General features: G+C 42.2%; 1 protein-coding gene across 1 annotated transcript; it reads left to right on the plus strand.

Annotated features, from left to right (window-relative positions):
• The first annotated feature begins 227 nt into the window (after positions 1 to 227).
• MYL4 (myosin light chain 4) lies at positions 228 to 19559 on the plus strand. The gene is made up of 7 exons (XM_063138777.1): positions 228 to 379; positions 6359 to 6386; positions 8992 to 9141; positions 10691 to 10864; positions 13240 to 13317; positions 15321 to 15365; positions 19293 to 19559. The coding sequence occupies exons 1-6, from the start codon at positions 269 to 271 to the stop codon at positions 15347 to 15349; spliced, it is 570 nt and encodes a 189-aa protein (XP_062994847.1). The 5' UTR covers positions 228 to 268; the 3' UTR covers positions 15350 to 15365; positions 19293 to 19559.
• The last annotated feature ends 3374 nt before the right edge of the window (positions 19560 to 22933 follow it).

Genomic DNA, 22933 nt, shown 5'->3' on the forward strand with positions numbered 1-22933 from the left:
CACTGGTGACTCTCGGCCTTTGCACTATGTGCTGATGACAACAGACAATTGTTGAGTGGGAAGAGTGGGGGCTGCTTTTTGGGAGTGCCTTCCTTTTATAGTAAACAGCAGTTGCTCTTGTAATTTACCCACCCTCCGGTGTGTGATCCACAGCTGAGTATATAAGCTATGGGAGCAAGTGCTGCCTTTTGTTCCTCGGCCCTTCGCCTCGCTGCTGCATTCCCAGCTCCGCTCATCCCAGCTCATCATTCGCCCGTAATCCCAGATCATGGCCCCCAAAAAGCCAGATCCCAAGAAAGAGGCTGCCAAGCCTGCTCCGGCGCCGGCTCCGGCTCCTGAACCACCCAAGGAACCCGCCTTTGACCCCAAGAGTGTGAAGGTAAGTAAGAAATCTGGATCTCTCTCTCCATTCTCTTTCTCGAAGGCAGGAATGCAAGAGTCTATGAGCAGAGTTCCTGCTCTGACGTGGACTCATCAAATGGTCCGGAGCCTGTCACTACACTTCTCAGCTTTAGTTTCCAGACCTGTTGATTCTCAATGGTAGAAGATGACCCATCTCACAATTAATCTACCATTCAGCCACTTTGAAAGCTGACCCACTGAACTTTCTTCTCCCCTCCCTCCCTGTCTAATGTCATTTAATTTGATACAAAAGGTTTGATTCCTAATTTATTCATTATATAATATTATTAGCAATTAACATTTGCTTTGGAAGAGCTCAACTTGCTGCATTACTTTAAAAATCAGCTTTTCTTCAAGTTAATTTAAATTAAATCTGTCAGAAGCAGAACTGCTTTTTTCATTATTGTCAAGAAATACTTTTGTAAGCCGCCGTGAGAGCCTTTTTTGGCTGAAAGGCGGCATAAAAATCCTTAAATAAATAAAATAAATTATAATAGAATAAGATTTTAAATCAATGGAGATATTAAGGCATCTCCCCTGGTTTTCTTAGGCTGGAGAGAGAGATGGAAACAGGTTCAGAAAAGTTGTTTTCTCCCTTTGTCGCCTCTGGTCAAACAGGTTCTGAAAGTTTTGGAAACAATACAGATCCTGCCAAGCCTGTTTACCAGAGATGAAAGTGGGATGAAAAAAAATTGCCTATATCCAGTCTTGGTTTTATTTTCAAGAGCAGAAAATCTCCCCATTTGGGATTTTTCAAAAGCTGATAGATATAGATTCCCTCTCCAAAATGGCACTATTAATTCTGAAGCCCACTTTATATTATCTTCCCACATGTAAATAATTTCTGTGTAGGGACAAATTAGCTTACTCAAAACATTTGTGATGTGTGGCACAAATCATTTTCTTGTCTTGAATGCAGCAAACCAGGCACTGCTGTGCTGTACTTATGACACATACTATGATAATTTTGTATTTTCCTATGGAGAGATAGTACAATGACGCTGACACCTCAACACAACAAAAACTTTTCTCCTCCAATTCCACACAAGCGTTCCACAATCTCATGAGTATACTTAGATGGAAAAGCTGCAGCGCTGTTTGATCCCATCCAAACTACACCTGCTTCTGCTTATGTTAGTATGTAATACTGATTTCATGTGAACACTGTACTAGACATTGTACAGGCTATAGAAACCCCTTGCCCAGAGGGCTTGAAGTCTACACTAGAGACAAGAGGAGAAGACTGAGCAATGGAAAGTGAGGATGGGATAGAGAAGAGTGAACAGGTGAGGCTTGGTTGATGTCTTGAGGGATGTGGTTTTAAGGACAGAGAGGGAAAGGGCTCTATAGAAATAGCAAAGCAGATAGCAGAGAGAAGAAGAGGAGACAAGGAGCTCCATCACACCTGCTTTTTTATCTGGTTTTCATCTGTGGTTTCCCCCTCCTGTTTCCTTAGCAAGTCCAGCGCTGGGCACTTTGACGTCTGTGTTGTTGCGCTCTTTCAGCTCATGTATCTTTTCACCTGGAGCGCTACTATGCCGGCGAAATCTCCCACACAGCTCCCCACATTCTCCTTTCCCCTGCAGTTAATTGTTTATTTTTAAAAAAATCGTTGTTATTTCTGCCAAATACAATAGTACAGCAGCCTGAAAGTGCAGAATTACGGTAAAACAACACACTATAACTTCCCCCTAAGCTCATATTAAACAAATTCCAAGGAAGGGAGGCCATTTAGGAAGCAGGAGGCAGTGCATGGGCCAAGGCTGTTGCTGTCCCTTGGCTTGGGAAAGGTTTACAGGGAGGAGGAGTGAAGGTTTGTTTTGCTTGTTTCAAAGGGTGGGCAGATGAGTAATTTCTTTTGTAAAGGTGGTCAGCTCTCCTCCTTTGCTCCAAGGTAACCAAAATGCTTACATCTGTGTAATTATTAAAGATAAAAAGATCAAATTTGGCATGGTGATAGCTCTTAAGGAGGGCTTTATCCATGCCAAAGTTGAATCAGAGGGCTTTATCCATGCCAAAGTTGAATCAGATCGGTTCATCCCTTGATTTTTTTTAAGGATTATTTTTAATTTCCTTCCTTTAAACCCTTTTCCTGATAGTCCACCAGTGCGAAATTCCACCTGTTTGCATTTGTGAAGGATCAATTTTCCTTTACTTTAATCAGATATGAAGCTGTGCATCTCCAGTTCATAGAGATCTGCTGTTCCCTTACTCAAGAGTTAATCCCATTGATTTCAACTGCATTTACATCCAAGTCATACTAAAATCCCATGTATGCTTACCTTTGAGTAAACACCATTGAACAGAGAGAGACTTACTTCTGAGTAAACAGAAGTAAAACCTCAAAAGTAAGCACAGGGTTGCAGAGCACTTCTTCCCAATTTGCTGTTTTAGACTTTAAAAAAAAAGCTTCTGAATGACCACACTATTAAAAGTCAGTTCTATATGTGTTTACTCAGAAGTAAGTCTCCCTCTGTTCAATGGTGTTTACTCAAAGGTAAGCATGCATGGGATTTTAGTATGACTTGGATGTAAAAGCAGTTGAAATCAATGGGATTTACTCTTGAGTAAGGGAGCCAGAGCTGGTCATTTTCAAATAGAGTCTCTCCCTCCCTCTGAGCAATTCCAGGCTGCCGGAATGTGGACAGGGTGGGAAATGGTCAACATGCCCTTTCCTCGCTAACATCCTTGGCCCAGGAGGGAGCCATGAACCAACCTGCGGCAGATCCTCCTCCTGGGCGGCCAGAGCTACCCATAACTGACTGAGGAACTGGGCTAGGGACACGTCTTCAGGCCCGTCAGCCGACCTGGTGCAAATCTGTTTATGTCCTTATAAAGAGTCCAAATTACTTTATTTATTTATTTATTTATTACATTTATATACCGCCCCATAGCCGAAGCTCTCTATTACATACAATAGTACTCCATGTAACAATTGTGCAAGGTATACCAGGTATAATCAATTCCTTCAAAGAAACACATGATGTGTGGTTGTCATATGTAAGTGCAACATGCACTGTTAAACACCAGCAGTGTACACACATCTGGGAAATTCAATTGGCACAGATTTCTGAAACATTTGCAGCAGCATTTAAACATGTGTATATGTCTCAAACTGGCCACTGGTGGTACATGAGCTCCATTTTAGGTGGTCCCTGGAAAGCTTGTGGAACAAAGAGTATCTGTACTTCTCCCTGCATTGAATTTATCATTTCTGATGACTGAGAGTGAAGTGATTTTGTCCAGACCTGGATTATTGAAGAGGCTAACAAGGTCTTGGCCTAGGGCCTATTATTTTCATAATATGATGCTAGTCTACCAATTTCCCCCAAAACTTTACCAGTTAAAGGGACCTTTCACAGCAGGTTGGCCTGTGATTTTCAAAATAGGCCAACTACGGCCTCTCCTGGACAGGGATAGCTTGACCACGGTGGTACAGGCATTGGTAACCTCAAGATTGGATTACTGCAACGCGCTCTATGTGGGGCTGCCCTTGAAGCTGCTCCGGAAGCTGGAGCTAGTGCAGAATGCTGCAGCTCGGCTGTTGTCTGGAGCTGCCCCTTTCCAGCATGTAACTCCTCTGCTGAGGGAACTGCACTGGCTGCCTATTCGCTACCGGGCCAGGTTTAAGGTTCTTGTACTTGTGTACAAAGCCCTAAACAACTTGGGACCAGGATACCTGAGAGAACGCCTTCTACCTTACCAACCTGCCCGGTCACTGAGGTTATCCGAGGGCCTGCTCCTGGTGGTTCCACCTAGATCCATCCTCCGATTGGAATCTACCAGGGGAAGAGCCTTCAGCGTGGTGGCGCCCCTCCTGTGGAATTCCCTGCCTCTGGAGGTCAGGCAGGCTCCAACCTTGTACTCCTTTCGGCACCTCCTGAAAACATCTTTATTCCAAGAAGCCTTTCTTTAACATGCAGCCTTGGATTTCTGTGTTGTTGTTTTTTGCTTCTTTTTAAATTTTGTTTTAACTGTTTTATTCTGTTTTTTTTTTTTTTTTCATTTTACCTTGTACACCGCTCCGAAATTTTTCAATGGGGAGCGGTATATAAATATTCTAAATAAATAAATAATAAATAAAATGCTACTGGTTTTGACAATGATGCTGGTGCTAAAGAAAAATAAAATATAAGTTATGTATGTGCTTTGATTTGATTTGTAGAACAATAACAAAATGTTTATTAAGTCAGCTGTCTAAAGCCCCTAGTAGTTTGAAGTGACTCATTAAAAAGGATCTGAGAGCCACATACCTAGGGCTCTCCAGTGCTGCATACTTATTTTTCAAGTATTTGCTTTCAATTTGGCATTAAAGCACTGAATTAAGAAAAGCAGGAGGATATTAGAACAGCCTATATGGATCAGAAAGAAGCCTAGTTTGCATGACATTAGGGTGGTTAATAAGCCATGGTGGCTTGTTAATCACCTTTATGTGTACTTGCTCATTTCCCTAATTACTCTTGCCAGGCATGGGTTGTGGTGATGTCCGAACATGGCGAGGGTGGTGGCTGGGATGGTTAACAAATCACCCAGCAACCCTGCAACAGACCATAGGTTATGGGTGGTTTGTGAACCACTCCAGCCACCCGCCCTCGCTGGATTTGGATGTCACAACAACATGTGCCCAGCAAAGGCAATTAGGGAAATGAGCTGGCACAGGACCAGCATGCGTGGGGTGATCCCTTACCCACCATGGCTATTAATCACTTGTGTGTCATGCAAACCCGATTGGAGTGTCTTTCTTGTTCAGCATCCCAGACAAATTCTTTTGGGAAATGTTACAAGCAGGACAGGAAAGCATTGCTTTAATTTTACTGTTTGTCCACATTGTCTGGCATCAGAGGTACATGGCCGCGCAAGATGGAGGTTCCATTTAGTTGCCATTACTAATGGCCATTGATAGACATATTCTTCATGAATTTGTCTAACAAACCCACATAATCCTATATTTCCTGCTCTCCTTTGCCTTACATCACTACCCACTCTGCAAATTCCAGAGATCCTTTGTCTCTATAGTTATTATCATGCAGCTACAGAGGAAACTTTTTCCATTCCTCTTCTTTGATACTGTCACATTCTTTCAAGATAGCCTCTTGGAGTTGAAGAGAGTTATTAATAGTATCAGATCATTATGGAAATGGTTTAACCACTTGACACCTTGACCTTGGGAGGTTGCCGTGAAATAAATCACATACACACTCACACACACACACCCCAAATTCCCAAAGGGAAGCAGCAAAGTACTTTGGCTCTCTCAGCATTTCTGTACCAAGCTGACCCAGCCCAATGCTCCAGCCTATCAAGATCACTTTGAAGTTTGTTTCTGTCTTCCAGGGTATGACAATTTTGTGTCATCTGCAAATTTGATAAGTGTTCCCTGCACCTCCTCATCCAAATCATTAATTAAAAAAGTTGAAGAGCACTGGGCCCAGGACTGAGCCCTGTGGTACCCCACTCGTTACCTCCCCTCAGTTTGAGAAGGTTCCATTGATCAGCACTCTTTGAGTCCGATTCTGTAGCCAACTGTGGATCCACTCAATAGTTGTTTAATCTAGCCCACTTTTAGCTAGTTTGTTAATCAGAATATCATGGGTACTTTGTCAAAAGCTTTGCTGAAGTCAAGATATATTATGTCCACAGCATTCCCACAGTCCACAAGGGAGGTTACCCAATCAAACAATGAGATCAGATTAGTCTGACAGGATTTGTTCTTGACAAATCCATGGCTGCTTCTAGTAATCACTGCATTGTTTTCAAGGTGTTTACAGATTGACTTCTTTATAATCTGCTCCAAAATGTACAGTTAAGCAGCCTTGTGCTGGCACCATTAGGCATGTAAAGCCTCCAAACATTCCAAAATATACAAACCACATTCATCCCTACCATACATACTAGCTCCTGGAGTTAACACAGGAATAGCAAATAATTAATTGCTGTCATTTTCTTTCTCCTGTAGATTGAATTTACTGGTGAACAGATTGAAGGTAAGCAATGGTTAATAAAAAAAGGACTTTTCAATATATAGCGTTCAATCCAGATTAAGTATGACTAATATGATTTCAATGGGTCTACTCTTAAGTATGACTAAATCTGGATCCAATCCAATTTCCTCCATTCACTCTCTCTGCTCTAAGCCTGGTACTACTTTTCCACATAGGGGGAAATGAACAGGCTGCGACGCTACATATGGTCCATAGACGTTTCAGAGTTTGGGCCCAGCACACCTTAGGCCAGTAGTGCCTCTATGATCCCATCCATCTCTTAGGATCAGTAGGAAAGACACTTTTGAGAGTTCCCTTTTTTCAAGAAGTTAATCTGTTGGGAGACAAAGCAGTAGGACCCCTACACATATCAAAAGTTCAAGATCAGTATAAAAACCTTTGATACAGGCAGGAAGAGTCATTGTGATGTCACATGTGACCTTCCTCCACATGTGACAGCCACCACTCTGCAGTTGGTATGAAAATGCTGAATAACAAACCAACGTCACCAACACTCCTGCTTAAGCATTCCCAAAGACCTCCATATGATGCCTCTTGGGCTTCCACATCTCCAGGGCTGCAATCCAATCCTGAGCCCATGGCCTCTTTCAGTCATGGAGAAGCCTCCATGAAAGAGGTGGTACTGGGCATCAAGAAAAAAATGGACCAAACTATAGAGTCAGTGAAGGCCTTTGACAGGAAAATCTCAGCCTTGAATTTACGCATGGACATGCTGGAAGGACTGATCCACAGCCTGGACCAGTCAGCAGCATCCACTGATGTTGTAATTAAGTATGACCAAGCAAAGGTACAATCATCCCAGCAGGACACTGAACGCCTGTTTGGCAAGAACAAACATGTTGGTGACCATATGCAGGAGATTGAGAAACAAGTGCAGCCACATGTCCTCAGGATCCGTGGCTTGCCAGAGAAGAAAGAGGGCCAAGACTTGGTAGCCTTCCTAGAGAAGTGGTGGCCACGTATCCTAAAGCTAGACCCCAGAGATGAATCCATTGTGGTAGCAAGAGCCAACGGGGTAGCTGGCAAAGGGCAGAAGGCAAACACAGATCTGTGCAGTACTGGTGTTGTTCGACTAGCAGAATTAAGGAATAAACAGAGAATATTGCAGCAAGTCAAGAAGCTGAAAACCATCTTGTATAAAAATAAACCAATTCTGTTCTTTCCCGATATACCCATCCCAAAAGGTAAAGAGAAGGTATTGGGTTGCAGCCTGGACTGGAATTGTGAGGGGGGAGACAAACAGGGTGCAAAAGCTTTCTGTAGATTCCCCCCCCCCCCAGCTTTTTGTATCTGATCTTTAAAACATGCCATTATCAGGGTGTGGTTTAGCTGTAATGGGGCTGCAATCCTATGCACGCTTATCTGGGAGTAAGTCCAATTAAAATTTCTGAGTATGCATAGAATTATGCAATTTGATAATCACATTCAAATGCAGTCTGTGGTGACGAGACAAAATAGGGGACAGGGCTCCTGCATCTTTAATAGTTGTGTGTAAGAGAGGGGATTTTAGCAGAAGTATCTGTTCTACACAACTATTAAAGCTATAGGAGGATGCATCTGGTATATTTTAAGAAATGAATCCAATTTCCAAGCTCTTCTAGGATCTGATGCCCATGCACATCTCAGGGGCTTCCCTATTCGCTTCAGTTATGGGAATCACTCTGTATATGCCTCTGCTCACCTGAAAGATCAGTGTGAGCACTGCAGTCTCCCATCGCCACCCTACCCCTGGCATGTTTTAATAAAAACATTTAAGAGTGTGTGTGTCTTTACAATTACTATTGAATATATCAGAACTTTCTCTTCTGTAATAATATTGCATAATTCTCCATCAGGCTAACTGTCCAAAATTAGAAATCCATCCTTGAAGATAAAAGCTGTGTTCACCTGGGATGCTTTGGGTGGGGTGGGGTGTGGGGTGGGGCGGAATTAAACATCTTTTGACATTTTTTTTTTAGGCTAGGGTTTTGGTTTTGCATTTCCTGCAACTGTAATTCAAATGTATTTTTTACATTAGCTAGTACTATGTGCATTCAATTTTTAAAAAATTACTTTCTTTTGCTTTCAGTGTATCCCCACTTTGCATGCGGTGCTATGAAAAAATGAGTTGAGTTTTCCCTATCCCTTACACATTCATTTTAGACAGAAAAACCAGCAAACAGAACAAAACAGATGACCTGCTGCCACTCCGAATCTACCCCGGGGCAAACCCTCCGTCAAGACAAGCCCCAAGTCTCCCAAGGAATGTGTAGGATTGTAGCCACACTTCATCAGGCATAATAATGACACACCAACAGTGCAATCCCATAGATGACTATTTAGAAATAAGTCCCATTGAGTTCAATGAGGACATACTCCTGGGTAAGTGTGTATAGGATTGTAGGGCAAATCACCATCTGCATACAAACCAAAACCACCTCCCAGATAATGGTAAGAAAATGTCTCCATTTCTCAGAAGTAAGCCCTTCACTGTTCAGATGTGGAAGTAATACTTCTGAACTTCAGATGGGAAGAATTTCAATGGCACTTTTAGCTTCCTTTCTTGATTTGTGCGAAAGGCTTCACTCAGTTCCTTTTGTTTGCACAGAATTCAAAGAGGCCTTCATGCTGTTTGACAGGACCCCAACTGGAGAGATGAAGATCACATACAGTCAGTGCGGAGATGTCATGCGAGCCCTGGGACAGAACCCAACCAATGCAGAAGTCCTGAAGGTGCTGGGGAAACCAACGCCAGAAGGCAAGTGTATACAGCAGGATAGACTTGGCCCTTTTCAGCTCCTTTGGACGAGGAGGTGCAGGGAACGCTGATCAAATTTGCAGATGACACAAAATTGGGTGGGATAGCTAATACCCCGGGAGACACAAATAAACTTCAAAGCGATCTTGATAGGCTGGAGTGCTGGGCTGAAAACAACAGAATGAAATTGAATAGGGATAAATGCCGAGTTCTACATCTAGGAAATAGAAACCAAATGCACAATTACAAGATGGGGGATACTTGGCTCAGCAATACTACAAACGAGAAGGGTCTTGGAATTGTTGTAGATCACAAGCTGAATATGAGCCAACAGTGTGATCTGGCTGCAAGAAAGGCAAATGCTCTTTTGAGCTGCATTAATAGAAGTATAGCTTCCAAATCACGTGAAGTACTGGTTCCTCTCTATTCAGCCCTGGTTAGGCCTCATCGAGAGTATTGCATCCAGTTCTGGGCACCACACTTCAAGAAGGACGCAGTCAAGCTGGAGCGTGTTCAGAGGAGGGCAACCAGGATGATCAGGGGTCTGGAAACAAAGCCCTATGAAGAGAGACTGAAAGAACTGAGCATGTTTAGCCTGGAGAAGAAAAGATTGAGGGGAGACATGATAGCACTCTTCAAATACTTAAAAGGTTGTCACACAGAAGAGGAACAGGATCTCTTCTCGATCCTCCCAGAGTGCAGGACACAGAATAATGGGCTAAAGTTACAGGAAGTCAGATTCCGGCTGGACATCAGGAAAAACTTCCTGACTGTTAGAGCAGTACGACAATGGAACCAGTTACCCAGGGAGGTTGTGGGCTCTCCCACACTAGAGGCCTTCAAGAGGCAGCTGGACAACCATCTCTCAAGTATGCTGTAGGGTGGATTCCTGCACTGAGTAGGGGGTTGGACTCGATGGCCTTGTAGGCCCCTTCCAACTCTGCTATTCTATGATTCTATATCAGAGGTTCTTTCTGCTTCTTAACACCTATATCATTCCACTGGGCCTGGGACAAGCTTGTAACACACCCCTTATTATTATTATTATCCTGGCTAATAATAATAATAATAATAATAATAATAATAATAATAATAATAATAATAGCAACAACAACATTTCAATCCCACCCTTTTTCCTCTCACAAGAAATTCAAGGCAGTTCACATAGTCCTCCTCCTCTTCATATCCTCACAACAACCCTGTGAAGTAGATTAAGTTGAGAGTCAGTGACTGGCCCAAAGTCATCAAGTGAGTTTCATAGCTGAGTAGGGACTAGAACCCAGAGCTCCGGAATCCCAGTCCAACTCTCTGACCACTACACCACACTAGTTCTCAATCAGTTTCCCTGTTCAGATGACACAAGAAAATACGGTTTAACAAACAAGGAAGTCTCCACTGCATCCGAGTCCGTGAGAGGAGGAGGGAATGGGAGGGTGAGGAGGGTGTGCTCAAGCTCGCCTTTTGCTCGTTGCTCTATCAAACTGTGGCTTCTTGAAGTATATGAATTGGTAATATCACCATCTCTCATTGCTGGTTTCTTCCTTGTCAGAAATGAATGCGAAGATGCTGGATTTTGAAACGTTCCTCCCGATGCTGCAGCACATTGCTCGATCCAAGGACCAAGGGACCTTTGAGGATTTTGTGGAAGGGCTGCGTGTCTTTGACAAGGAAGGAAACGGCACCGTCATGGGGGCTGAACTGCGCCATGTACTTGCAACTTTAGGTAGAGAATGGAATTCAACCAGTAGTACTGTGAAGGAAGGGAAATATGTTTAGCGAGTATTATACTTGTGCAAGGCTCAGCTTTCCCAAAGATTTGACATGTAGCCAACATATGTTAGGGAACACCTTCTCCAAAATGATACAAACACAAACACACACAGCACATTGCCATTTTAGGCAGATTTGTTGAGAGATGTAATATCTGTGGGTAATTCAGAGCATGACATTCTTTTTGATTGCACCATGGCTTTCCAACATCCTCTCCATAACTTTCAAACATCTTTTCAAAACTTTCAAAAGCAGCTTAACAATTCTTATTGTATCACCTGGCTTTGGCTTTTAAAGACCACTAACTCGCTGCTGTTGTTGTTTTTCTATTTTTATTCGTTTATAATTCTACGTTATTGTAAAGTGCTGTGCAGTTTTCTTTTTGTTATATATGAGAGGATTAAAAGATAAATGAATAAAGCATATCCAATGGCTGCATTTGGATGATTAGAAGGAGAAAAGAAGCCAATGTGGCTTCTTCACCCCACCCTGACCGTGCTAGTCTTACGACTGTGATTTCCCTAATTACCTGTGATGCAGCATGCGTTAGCATGCTGTCTGAAGAACCCAGGGATATGTGTGATGGCTTCTAAACCACCCCACAACCTCTATCTGGGGTTGTTTAGTAGTTACTCTCACCATGTACCTCACCAGATTCGGATGACAGACTAACCTAAGCCATGTCATGGGTAATTAGGGAACTCATGGTTGCAAGACCAGCACCACATTGCAGATAAATAGGGAAATCACATTTGCATGACCAGCAAGTGTGAGGCAGGGAAAAGAAGCCATGTCCAGAAACCCCGCACTCCCTCCTCGGTGTCAAATAGGAAAGGGAAAGTGCGGGGTTGAAGCCGGCACCCTGAAGATAGCACACACACCCAGTCAATGTCCTGCAACTGCCCTTTAACTACCCTGCTCATGATTGTTCCTTTAATCAGACCCACAGTTTCATCATTTGCTTGTTGATTATTTATTTTATTTATTATTTCAACTGCACCATAGCAATAATACTTAAAAAAAAAGCAAATAGTGAGTGTCATCAGATGAGTGTTTTATTGCACGCTCATTACTCCCTACTTATGGATGTTTGTGTGTCCTTTTGACGATGATGTCCACCTCCCATGAATCTCCTGCTCCTCCTTGGCTTTTTTCCATCACAAAAGAGACCCCTTTAAATCTGTTTTTTTTTTAAACAAAATGTGCCGCCGTTTCCTGCTGTGTGCAGGAAAAGCGTTATGATAAAAAAATGGCCACTGAATGGGCCACATGGTCACTGTTAACATCCTCTTTCTTCCCCCATGTGAAGAAAAAATAAGTATCATGGGACAGAAGCAACAGAAAGGAAATGCGATTTTCCCACCACCTGATGATGCTCAGTGTCCTTGTTGGGGCTGCTAATAGGAAACAATTGACTAAAGGACCAAGCAGGACTTTCACTGAATGGAATTTGAGTACAATAGGTGCTTCCCTGCAGGGAAAGGGGTTTGTGGAATTGTTATGGGATATATAGCACTATATTAAGTGCCACCATTTTAATTTGCTTCCAGCTGATTGTGCCTCAGTAGTACATTAGTGCAGAAGCAACAAAACATTTCAACAATTTCACATGAAAGGCGAAAATGCCATCCTTGAAGATACCATGGTACACTTATTCACTCTGGCATTGCCCAGTCTGACACAGGGTATCACTATACCCATTCCAGCTAGTGGTCTAGCAGCCTATATATGGGGAGAAAGTATTTCTGAATCTTTTGCTTTTCTAACTTTCCTCATCTCCTCATTATCTCTTTTACCATTCTTGTCTGCATTTAAGGGAACAGCAGAAAACCCTAGCCTTACAATGAGAAGTGTAACTATGCTGTATTTTTTTTTTAAGCATAATGGATTTTCTGCGGTAAGAAAAGAGTTGGAAAAAGTAATGGGAAAGCATGGGAGGGTTATGAGTGCAAGATGACCATGCCTGGACCCACCCCCTGTAAAATTCCATAAATGAGGCAGAGCAGTGTTGTGATAAAAGTCTTCTCTAGATGCACCCTTCAGTGTCCTGAGATAAGGCAAGTGCATTTCACTTATGGACACAAATTGTTCTGCATCAGGTCGTGTGAGACTGCGCTAACAATCTCCATGCACAATTAGCTTGTGCACTAGGCACTGTTTACTCCTGGGTTCTGCCGTTAATCCAGAGAATTCTGCTATTCCTAAGAATCTCTGCAAATATGCAGAGTACTTACTTTATAGTGCTTAATCTCTAAGCAATTTAGTCCATTCAAAGCTTTGAATGGAAAATCTGAAAAACAAAACTTGATGTTTGATTTCTACTTATAGGGGAGAAGATGACAGAAAGTGAAGTAGAACAGCTAATGAGTGGGCAGGAAGATGCCAACGGTTGTATCAACTATGAAGGTAAGAATCAGATCAGTTCATACCTTGATTTTTTAAAGGAATTTTTAAATTCCCCCCCTTAAACACTTTTCTGGATAGTCCACCAGTGCGAAGGATTGGTTTTCATTTCCTTTGATCATGCGAAGGAGTGCATCATAAAATAGAGATCTGCTGGTTCCCTTACCCAAGAGTAAATCCCATTGATTTCAACTGCATTTACATCCAAATCATACTAAAATCCCACACATGCTTATCTTTGAGTAAACCCCATTGAACAGAGAAAGACTTACTAAAATGGGATTTACTCAAAGGTAAGCATGCCCTCCTTAAGAGCTATCACTGTGCCAAGTTTGATCTCTTTATCTGTAAAATGTACGCAGATGTAAGCACTTTTGTTCATTTACATTTTAGAAATTCCTTAAAATCAAGGCATGAATGGACCTGATTCAAACTTGGGGTGGCTAAAGCCCTCCTTAATAGCTATCACCATGCCAAGATTGATCTCTTTATCTTTAAAACTTATGCCAATGCAAACATTCTGGTTACCTTGGTGCAAAGGTGTGGACATGACCACCTTTACAAAAGAAATTAGTTAAAATGGTTATTAATCTGCCCACCCTTTGAAACAAGCAAAACAAACTTTCCCTCCTCCTTCCCTGTAAACCTTTCCCAAGGGGTGGGGGCAGGAGATTTTACCAGCATAGTAGCACTCCAGGTGAAAAGATACATGAGATGAAAGAGCACAATAATGCACAGACGTGAAAGTGCCCAGTGCTTGGCTTGCTAAGGAAACAGAGGGGGAAACCGCAGATGGAAATTGGATTTAAAAAGTAGGTGTGATGGAGCTCCATATCTATTATAGCATATTGCAGTTACATATGGCTCTCCCACCAGGTATGACATTTGAGTTGTTTTCTCCCACCCACCAATCCCCACTGTCTTTCATGTGTTGGATAAAGGACTGTCACAACTAGTGATAGAATATGCAGTGGCATGAGAATTATGCTCCAGTTAAAATTCCTGTGGGAAGCAGATTTGCCCTCACTCTTGTTACTCGCAAACCATTATTATTTACTGCTATATTTAGGGTCAAGAAGGCATTTCCACCCCACCTGATTAGCTTTGACCTCAGTCGCCATGGGATTGTGGGGAGTGGTTGATCTTATTTTACAAGATTGAGTTCTGAACTTTGTTGGTCAGTGTGGTATAGTAGACTGAGCATTGGACTCATGACTCAAATCTCCACTCTGCTGTTAAGCTCAATGGGATGAAGTTGGGGGCCAGTCATTATATGAGAGAGAGCAATTGGCCCAAGGTCACACAGTAGGCTTGACTGCTCTTTCAGCCTAAACTACCTTGCAGAGAAGATGATGAAATTACAGATGTGGTTGTGGGGAGATGCATGTATGACATGAAATAAAGACAAGAAGCTTCTTCAGACGGGGAGGGGAGAAATCACGTTTCTCTCCCTTGCTTTGCCTCCTGCTACTGTCCCACAATAGGGATGAGCACCTTCCTCTTTTTTCACACATTGAAGAAAGAGAAAGTAAACAAAGACCACATGGTCCATTCAGTTCAGGCAGACAACATCTTGAAAAGGACCTATGAAAATCCATGAGTGCCCACTAACGAGCATGCTATAAAATGCTTGTTTGATAATGCTCAAGATTAAAATGTAATAGAGAAATACATTTTTCTTAATAATGAGTGACTTGCCTCACTTATGCAAATCATTTAGAGCAGTTTTCTCTTCCAGCCCCTTTTCTAACCATGACTCTCTATTTTTTTGATGTTCTCTGTAGTCTGGATTATGTGAAATAAACTTCAAAGGGTCTGTTAGTTGGTTGGTCAAATTATATTTGCTTGCAGCAAATTATTAAGGTGCATATTTACCAGGGAGTAAACTCAGTTGATCACAAGGGGGCTGAGTAAACATGAAGGGGATTCCTCTGTAAAAATTTCACCTCTGATGTTACAAAGACTTACTTCACACTAATTTCAATTTCTCTTTTTATTGTTCACAGCTTTTGTCAAGCATATAATGTCAGGTTGAAGATGGAATCCTTAAAGTGAGTCCCTTTTCACCTTTCGTTGTTAGATAATACCAGATGCAGCCATGTGGTGTGTGTCAGGGATTGTTGGGCTACAACCATTGCACTGAGTTACCAACAATGAAAAGACAACAGTGCTTTTAGTGCTGGAAATGTCAATAGTATAATTCAGATTTTATGCACTATGGGTGGCTTCCAAATAATATTTGAACATGGCTCAGTATACCATAATTGACAAAAGAGATGAACCTTTTGTTAGGTTGCTTAAAAAGGTTAGTAGTTGAGGGAGGTACTGTCGGTCAATATAGAAACAGCCAGAGGTGGAAGGTACTAGAGTTCAAAAAAGGTAGAGATTATGTGGAAATTTTCAGATTTGGCAGAATTTATGAACCTGAGAGATTTGATTAGTTAAAAGTGGGAGAATGACCAACGACTGTGAAATCAATGAGCCCTTTCCTGCTGTGTTTTGGAACAGATATAGGCTAGGGAAGTGCATTGTATTCAAACGAATCCTGAACCAGGCTGATTCAGACAGCTCTGGGTGTTGTCCAAATCGAAGTGGGGCTCTTCCAGAGCAGACTAAATCTGAATCTGAACACTCTTGAAGATTCATTAACATAGATATAGACAACACGATAACCAATGGTGGTTTAAATAGTCAACAGTTGGTTATTAACCACCATGGGTTATAGTGTTGTCTGGTGGGAGATTTTTAACAAATGATTGACTATTTGGCCGAAATAACCAACGCTAATAACCAACGCTGTGCAGTGTTGGTTATCTGAGGCACTGATGGTTATCATGTATAGGGCACCATTGGTTATTTAGTCAGCCACAGAGCCGTAAGGCAACAGCAGCCAAAGTGGTGGCTGCCATTCTAGTCATAGAATCATAGAATAGTATTTATTTATTTATTTATTTATTTATTTATTACATTTTTATACTGCCCAATAGCCAAAGCTCTCTGGGTGGTTCACAAAAATTAAAACCATTAAGAACATAATAAAACATCCAACAATCTAAAAACCCAAATACAAAATACAATATAAAAAGCACAACCAGGATAAAACCACATAGCAGAAATTGATATAGGATTAAAATACAGAATTAAAACAGCAAAGTTTAAATTTAGGTGTTAAAATACTGAGAAAATAAAAAGATCTTCAGCTGGCGACGAAATGAATACAGTGTAGGTGCCAGGCGGACCTCTCTAGGGAGCTTGTTGGAAGGGGCCTATAAGACCATCGAGTCTAACCCCCTGCTCAATGCAGGAATCCATCCTAAAGCATCCCTGACAAATGGTTGTCCAGCTGCCTCTTGAATGCCTCTAGTGTAGGAGAGCCCATGACCTCCCTAAGTAATTGGTTCCATTGTCGTACTGCTCTAACAGTCAGGAAGTTTTTCCTGATGTCCAGCCCAGAATCTGGCTTCATGTAACTTGAGCCCATTATTCCGTGTCCTGCACTCTGGGATGATCAAGAAGAGATCCAGGCCCTTCTCTGCATGACAACCTTTCAAGTATTTGAAGAGTGCTATCATGTCTCCCCTCAATTCAGGCTAAACATGCCCAGTTCTTTCAGTCTGTCCTCATAGAGCTTTGTTTCCAGATCCCTGATCATCCTCGTTGCCCTCCTCTGAACATGCTCCAGCTTGGCTGCATCATTCTTGAAGTGTGGTGCCCAGAACTGGACGCAATACTCAATTTGAGGCCTAACCGGTGCTGAATAGAGGGGAACCAGTACATAGATTTGGAAACAATACTTCTATTAATGCAGCCCCAAATAGCATTTGATTTTTTTGCAGCCATATCACACTGTTGGCTCATATTCAGCTTGTGATCTACAACAATTCCAAGATCCTTCTCGCTTGTAGTATTGCTGAGCCAAGTATCCCCCAACTTGTAACTGTGCATTTGGTTTCTTTTTCCTATCTGTAGAACTTGGCATTTATCCCTATTTAATTTCATTCTGTTGTTTTCAGCCCAGCACTCCAGCCTATCAAGAACACTTTGAAGTTTGTTTCTGTCTTCCAGGGTATTAGCTATCCCTCCCAATTTTGTATCATCAGTGGCTCCCAGGTTCCTGCTTTTTGCCTTTTTTGAAGATAGGGACAATGTTAGCCCTCCTCCAGTCATCCGGCACCTCACCTATCTTCCATGATTTCGCAAAGATAATAGACAGTGGTTCTGAGAGTTCTTCTGCCAGCTCCTTTAGTATTCTATAATGCAGTTCATTGGGCCCTGGAGATTTGAACTCTTTGAAAAAAATTAGGTGTTTCTTCACCATTTGTTCATCAATCTCAAACTGCAATCCCTGCCCTTCAGCTTGTACTTCACTTTTTCCAGGGGGTCATAGACCTGCTTTTTGGGAGAAGACTGAGCCAAAGTAGGAATTGAGCACTTCTGCCTTTTCTTTGTCAACTGTTAAGTGCCAAAATGGTGTCAGGAAGGCTAAAGCTGAGAATGAGAATGATATTTGTCATCCTCAATAAGCAGTTGAACCACCATTTCTTTCCTCTGTCTTTTACTATGCACGTACATGAAGAAAACCTTTTTATTGATTTTAGCATCCCTCACTAGTCTCAGCTCATTCTCAGCTTTAGCCTTCCTGACACCATTTTGGCACTTCTGTGCTAACTGTCTGTACTCTTCTTTTGTAGCCTGGCCTTCCTTCCACTTCCTATATTATCCTATTTTGTTTTCAGGTCATCTCTAAGCTTTTTGTGGAGACACATTGGTTTCTTCTGTTGTCTTCTATCTTTTTTTCCTTGTTGGAATTGTTTGAAATTGTGCCTTTAAAATTTATTTTTTATAAAACTCCCACCCACCTTGGACTCCTTTTCTCATTAGGGCCACTTGCCATGGGACCTTACTTATCATAGTTCTGAGTTTATTAAAATCAGCTTTCCTAAAATCCAGAGCCCGTGTATGACTGCACTCCGCTTTTGCTTCCTTTAAAATGAACAATTCAAGTATGGCGTGGTCACTTTCCCCCAGAGTTCCCGTAACTGCCACTTTAGTCCAGCCGGCAGGATAGATTTTCAGCCGCAATGGCTGATGGGATACTAACGGAAGGAGTGAGGGGGGAGAGAGGACTGGGGATGAGTGCGTCAACTTAGCATGGACTAATAGTCAACTCAACGCTGATCCTAATCCACACCACAGTTGATTATCATGCTGTGTGGGGAGTACCCCCTAGATAAACAACTGTTGAGTTGATTATTACCCCACCGTTGACTCTCATGTTGTCCAAATGCAGCCAGTGTGTCTCCAAAAATTTATACATTTCTCCCCAAACTCTCACAGCAGTTTCTCAAATTCCCAAATGTGCCCAAGAGTCCAAAAAGATTGGGAACCCATCTTACTGGATGTTGGGAAATGGGAACATGTTTACAGCTACTGGAATGACTGCAGTTTGCTTCTAGGCCCTATTCAAGTCTTTACATCTAAGCCATTCATGGCCTGGCACCCATATAACTTCAGAGGTCACTTTTCCCCATATGACTCCTCCTGTTTTTGTGTTCTACTGGTCGAGCTCTGTTCCATGTGCCTACACATCATGTCATGTAAGGCAAGGAGTGGAGCCTTAGTTCACATTGCTCCAAAGTTTTGGAATGACCTCTTCAGTGAGGTACAAAGCTGCATCTCTTGTGACTTTTTGGAGAGGATGCAAGAACAATCTTTTCCAAAGGGCTTGTGGCTGCTGAGTTGTAGTGAAGCCTTGCATTCTTTCTGCTGTAAATTGTATTATTTAACTGTGTTTTATTGTCTTTATTATTGTTGGAAACCACTGTGAGTTTTGATGAAGCAGGATACAAATGTTTTAAATAAATGAATAAAACGTTGTTGATAAGGTTATACTGAAACTGAAATCATTAGTAATTTAAAGATAGCAACTATAGTCTATCGTTAAAGTCCATTAAAATTGTTGTGTACTTTCCTTCAAGGTTCTTCAGAGAGGGGAAAATTCCATCCCGCAAGAATTTCTTATCTCATATTCCTTCCACTCTGTATTCCCCAGGAGGTGCAACTGCCACAAGCCATGTAAGAAGGACTCTCCCTTACCACAGTGTAACAGCCTCTCTATATAAAATACTGCATACTCCTACATCAATTTAAAATCTTAATTTATTCATTTGTTTTATTTCTTCTTTCCTTCTGCTACATTTGGTCCATTCAAATTAAAACATGTGCGTGTGCACACGAACACACAGACTGGGTTTGGATGGCACGTTACTCAATGGTTGCTTAAATAGTCAACCATTGACAATTGTGTCATTTGGAGAGCCTTTTCCACATCACAAAATAACCAATGCAAATAATCAGTGGTGTACAGAGTCGACTATATGCACAACCGTTCATTATTGTGTCATGTGGTGGGCTCCATAGACTGTTTCACATAGCTACAGAGTCGTGAGGCAAGAGCAGCAGAAACTCCTGCGGATCTTGCCCAGCGGGGCTCCACAGGCATGTGTCAGCCATCCCTGGGTGGGCCGCTGTGATTGGCAGCACCTCATGTGTTCCCAGGGACATGCACATGCCATTCCTTGGTGGGGCGGGGCACCACAATCAGCGGCTTCTCTCACTGAACCGCCCTCCTGTTCCCGTGCAAAGGATTTCTCCCCTAAAGCTAACGAGAGATAGTTGTAGCTGCCCCGCTTTGCAAGCATCACTCGCGTCACTTTAACCCTCAAGGATTTAGGGGCGGTGGAACAATTTCTCCTGTAGCTTGAACTGCTATTCCTGGCTATTGGGGCAGGAGATGGAAGGATCCCTCCCATGGCAGAAGGGTGGAAAGATCTCTTCTGTGGCATGACATCTGTAGGAGAGATTCTTCCACCCCTGCAAAGCAGGGCAGCAGCAAGCATCTCTCACGTAGCTTTAGAATTTTTTTGCACGGGAATGGGAGGGCAGCTTGGGGAGGGAAGCCGCCAATCGCCGCATCCTGCCTCACCCAGGGTCGGCATGTGCACATCCAAGGAACCACATAGGGTGCCGCTGATCACCGCGCTCCAGCCAGGGAGGGGGGATTCTAATGGGAACCAGTGGCACCATTCGGTGGGAGGGCAGAGAGAGGGTGGGTGTGGGCAGGGGTCAGCTACAATAGTCAACCATGTGTTCAGTCAACTCACAGTTGATTATCATGTCGTGTGGGGAGAACCCCCTACATAGTCCTTCGTGGAGTTGACTATGAACACATGGTTGACTATTGTGTCATCCGAACGCGCCCACAGACTACTGTTTCTATTTAACTTTTGTAAGATCAATAGCTTCTCCTTTTCTTCAAAGATGGTCCCTTATTCTAGAATATCATTGCCACGATGAACATAAGAGAGTTTTCTTTGAAATTCCTGCAGCTTCCATTGTGTCTCCTTATTTTTGAAAACTTTGACTAATTTGTAGAACTGTTACTGTATTACCCCAGTAAGAAGTTAAAACTGTACTCCTATACCCACTTACCTGAGAGTAAATCAGTGGAAGGTTTTTCTGAGTATACATGTATGGGATTGAAAAACAGAGGAACATAGGAAGCTGCCTTATATAGAGTCAAACCTTTGGTCCATCTAGCCCCATATTGTCGATATTGGCTAGCAAAGGCTCTCCAGGATTTCAGCAGGACTGCTTCCTACAGGGGTAGGAAGTTAAATAATCCTACCTTGAGATGCCAGGGATTGAACCTGGGACCTTCTGCATGCAAAGCATGTGCTCTATCAAGAGAAAGTGGGGAAAGTAAGGGAATGAGGCTAACAGAAAAAAATAAGTATATTGGCACAGGAACCATAATCTGAGCTGGAATCTACATTTAAAAAAACTGGAATACTGACCAATTTTCATTTGTATCCCCCCCCCCCCCCATAAAGTTTCTAATTCTCATTGTCACAAAATGAAAAATACTGAAAAATGAGGAAAGGATTCTGTCTCTCTTAAAGGATGAGCATTCTTTTATCTGTTTATCTTTATTTCCTGTGGGCCTTTTTGCCCCATTCACTTCTGGTCCTGCATCTCTGCTCCACTACCTTGAGGATATAAACTGACCCACTTGAATGTTTTTGCCACTACTCCAAAATTGCCCCAGTGGTCTGGCCTGCTGCTGACAGTTTCTCCCAGAGCATGGGTGGTCTTACAAACACCCAGCATGTTTTATAAAAAGCTTCTGTTGACATCAGCTGTTCTCACCGTCATCAGAATTGCCCATCACAGCTGGAGAAGGTCTGTATAAATAGAAACGTAATTGAGGTGAATCCTCCCAGGACAATGGCCAACGCATGGCTGTTCCTTTTAAAGTTCGTAAGTATTTTCTTCCCTTGCTCCCAGGCCAGGGCATGACTCCCAGGGTGGGCAGGGGGCGTTGAAGAGAGATAAAAGTAGCACCCTATCCAAGGAGAGGCTATAGTGGTATTTATGCTGTCTAAGATTAAGAAAACACATCATACCAAAGATGGTTTGTATAGCAGCAGTATCAACATAATCCAGTGGAGAAAGGAAGCTGAAGAGGCTAACATGGCTACATTGGGTTTCTAGTTCATGCATGGTGGACAATTCAAGTTCAATATCAACAGAGGAGAGCATACTGGCAGTGCAAGACCCTGATGTCAACATGAAGTGAAATGATTTTTAAAAAAAATCACGTTAAATTTACCAATTGAATTAGCTTTTCGAACATTCATCATTCCTTCCCTACCAAATATTTCCTTGTGTTTAGTAATGTATACGTATATGGTGCTGTTAGCCCCCCCCCCATGGAAAAAATGCTGTTGCTTAGTAATTGCAGAAGGAAACCCATCTCCAAGAATAAGCTGCAATTTTGCCCTCTGATTTCACTCAATATTCACAAACATAGTACACTGCCATTTGTGGCAAACAGTTCAGGTGAATCCAAGGCTACAAGTACAGGTCACTTTATTTAAATTTTATTTATTCATAAGTAGGACCTGCAACAAAATGTTACAATGGCCCCGTTCAGAAGACACCTTAAACCAGGGCTTTAACCACTATAAATAAGGCAAAAAGCTTTATTCACTGTGGTTCACTATGGTTAAAGCCGTGGTTTAAGGTGTCTTCTGAATGGGGACACTGTATCCTAAAAAGAGCACTCCTGTTCAAGGTTCCAGCCAGCCGTTCCCTCCAAGCTGGGTGCTTCATCTCCACCCTCCCTGTATTCATTCCATTGTTCTTTTCCAACTTTCACTCTATATTCTGGTGATACCTCACTAAACACAATAGAGCCTTTCCCAGAAGAGAAGTTTTCAATTCAAAATCGCATGGTTGCATGTAAATGAGAAGTTTGCTTTCTCCCCTCTTTCAAATGGAAGACAAAGACAGCTGCTGTATATATTAATGTTGTTTTGATCCCATCATAGAAGCATAAAAGCACATAAATTTATTATATGTCATATATCACAACGTTTTTTGATCATATACAAATGATATATATCCAAAGCATGTTAAAGGTTATAAGGGCCTACTCAAGGCTTCATAGAATATTTTAGTATGGTTATGTAGCTTTTTAGCATCTATCCCACAGCTTAGCCAGGCGTTTTACTTTTCAGAGAAGACAGTGATCCAGTTTAGGAACACAACAGATGCT

The sequence above is a fragment of the Elgaria multicarinata genome, chromosome 11 (genome assembly GCF_023053635.1).
Source record: "Elgaria multicarinata webbii isolate HBS135686 ecotype San Diego chromosome 11, rElgMul1.1.pri, whole genome shotgun sequence".
In the NCBI taxonomy this organism is placed as follows: Eukaryota; Metazoa; Chordata; class Lepidosauria; order Squamata; family Anguidae; genus Elgaria; species Elgaria multicarinata.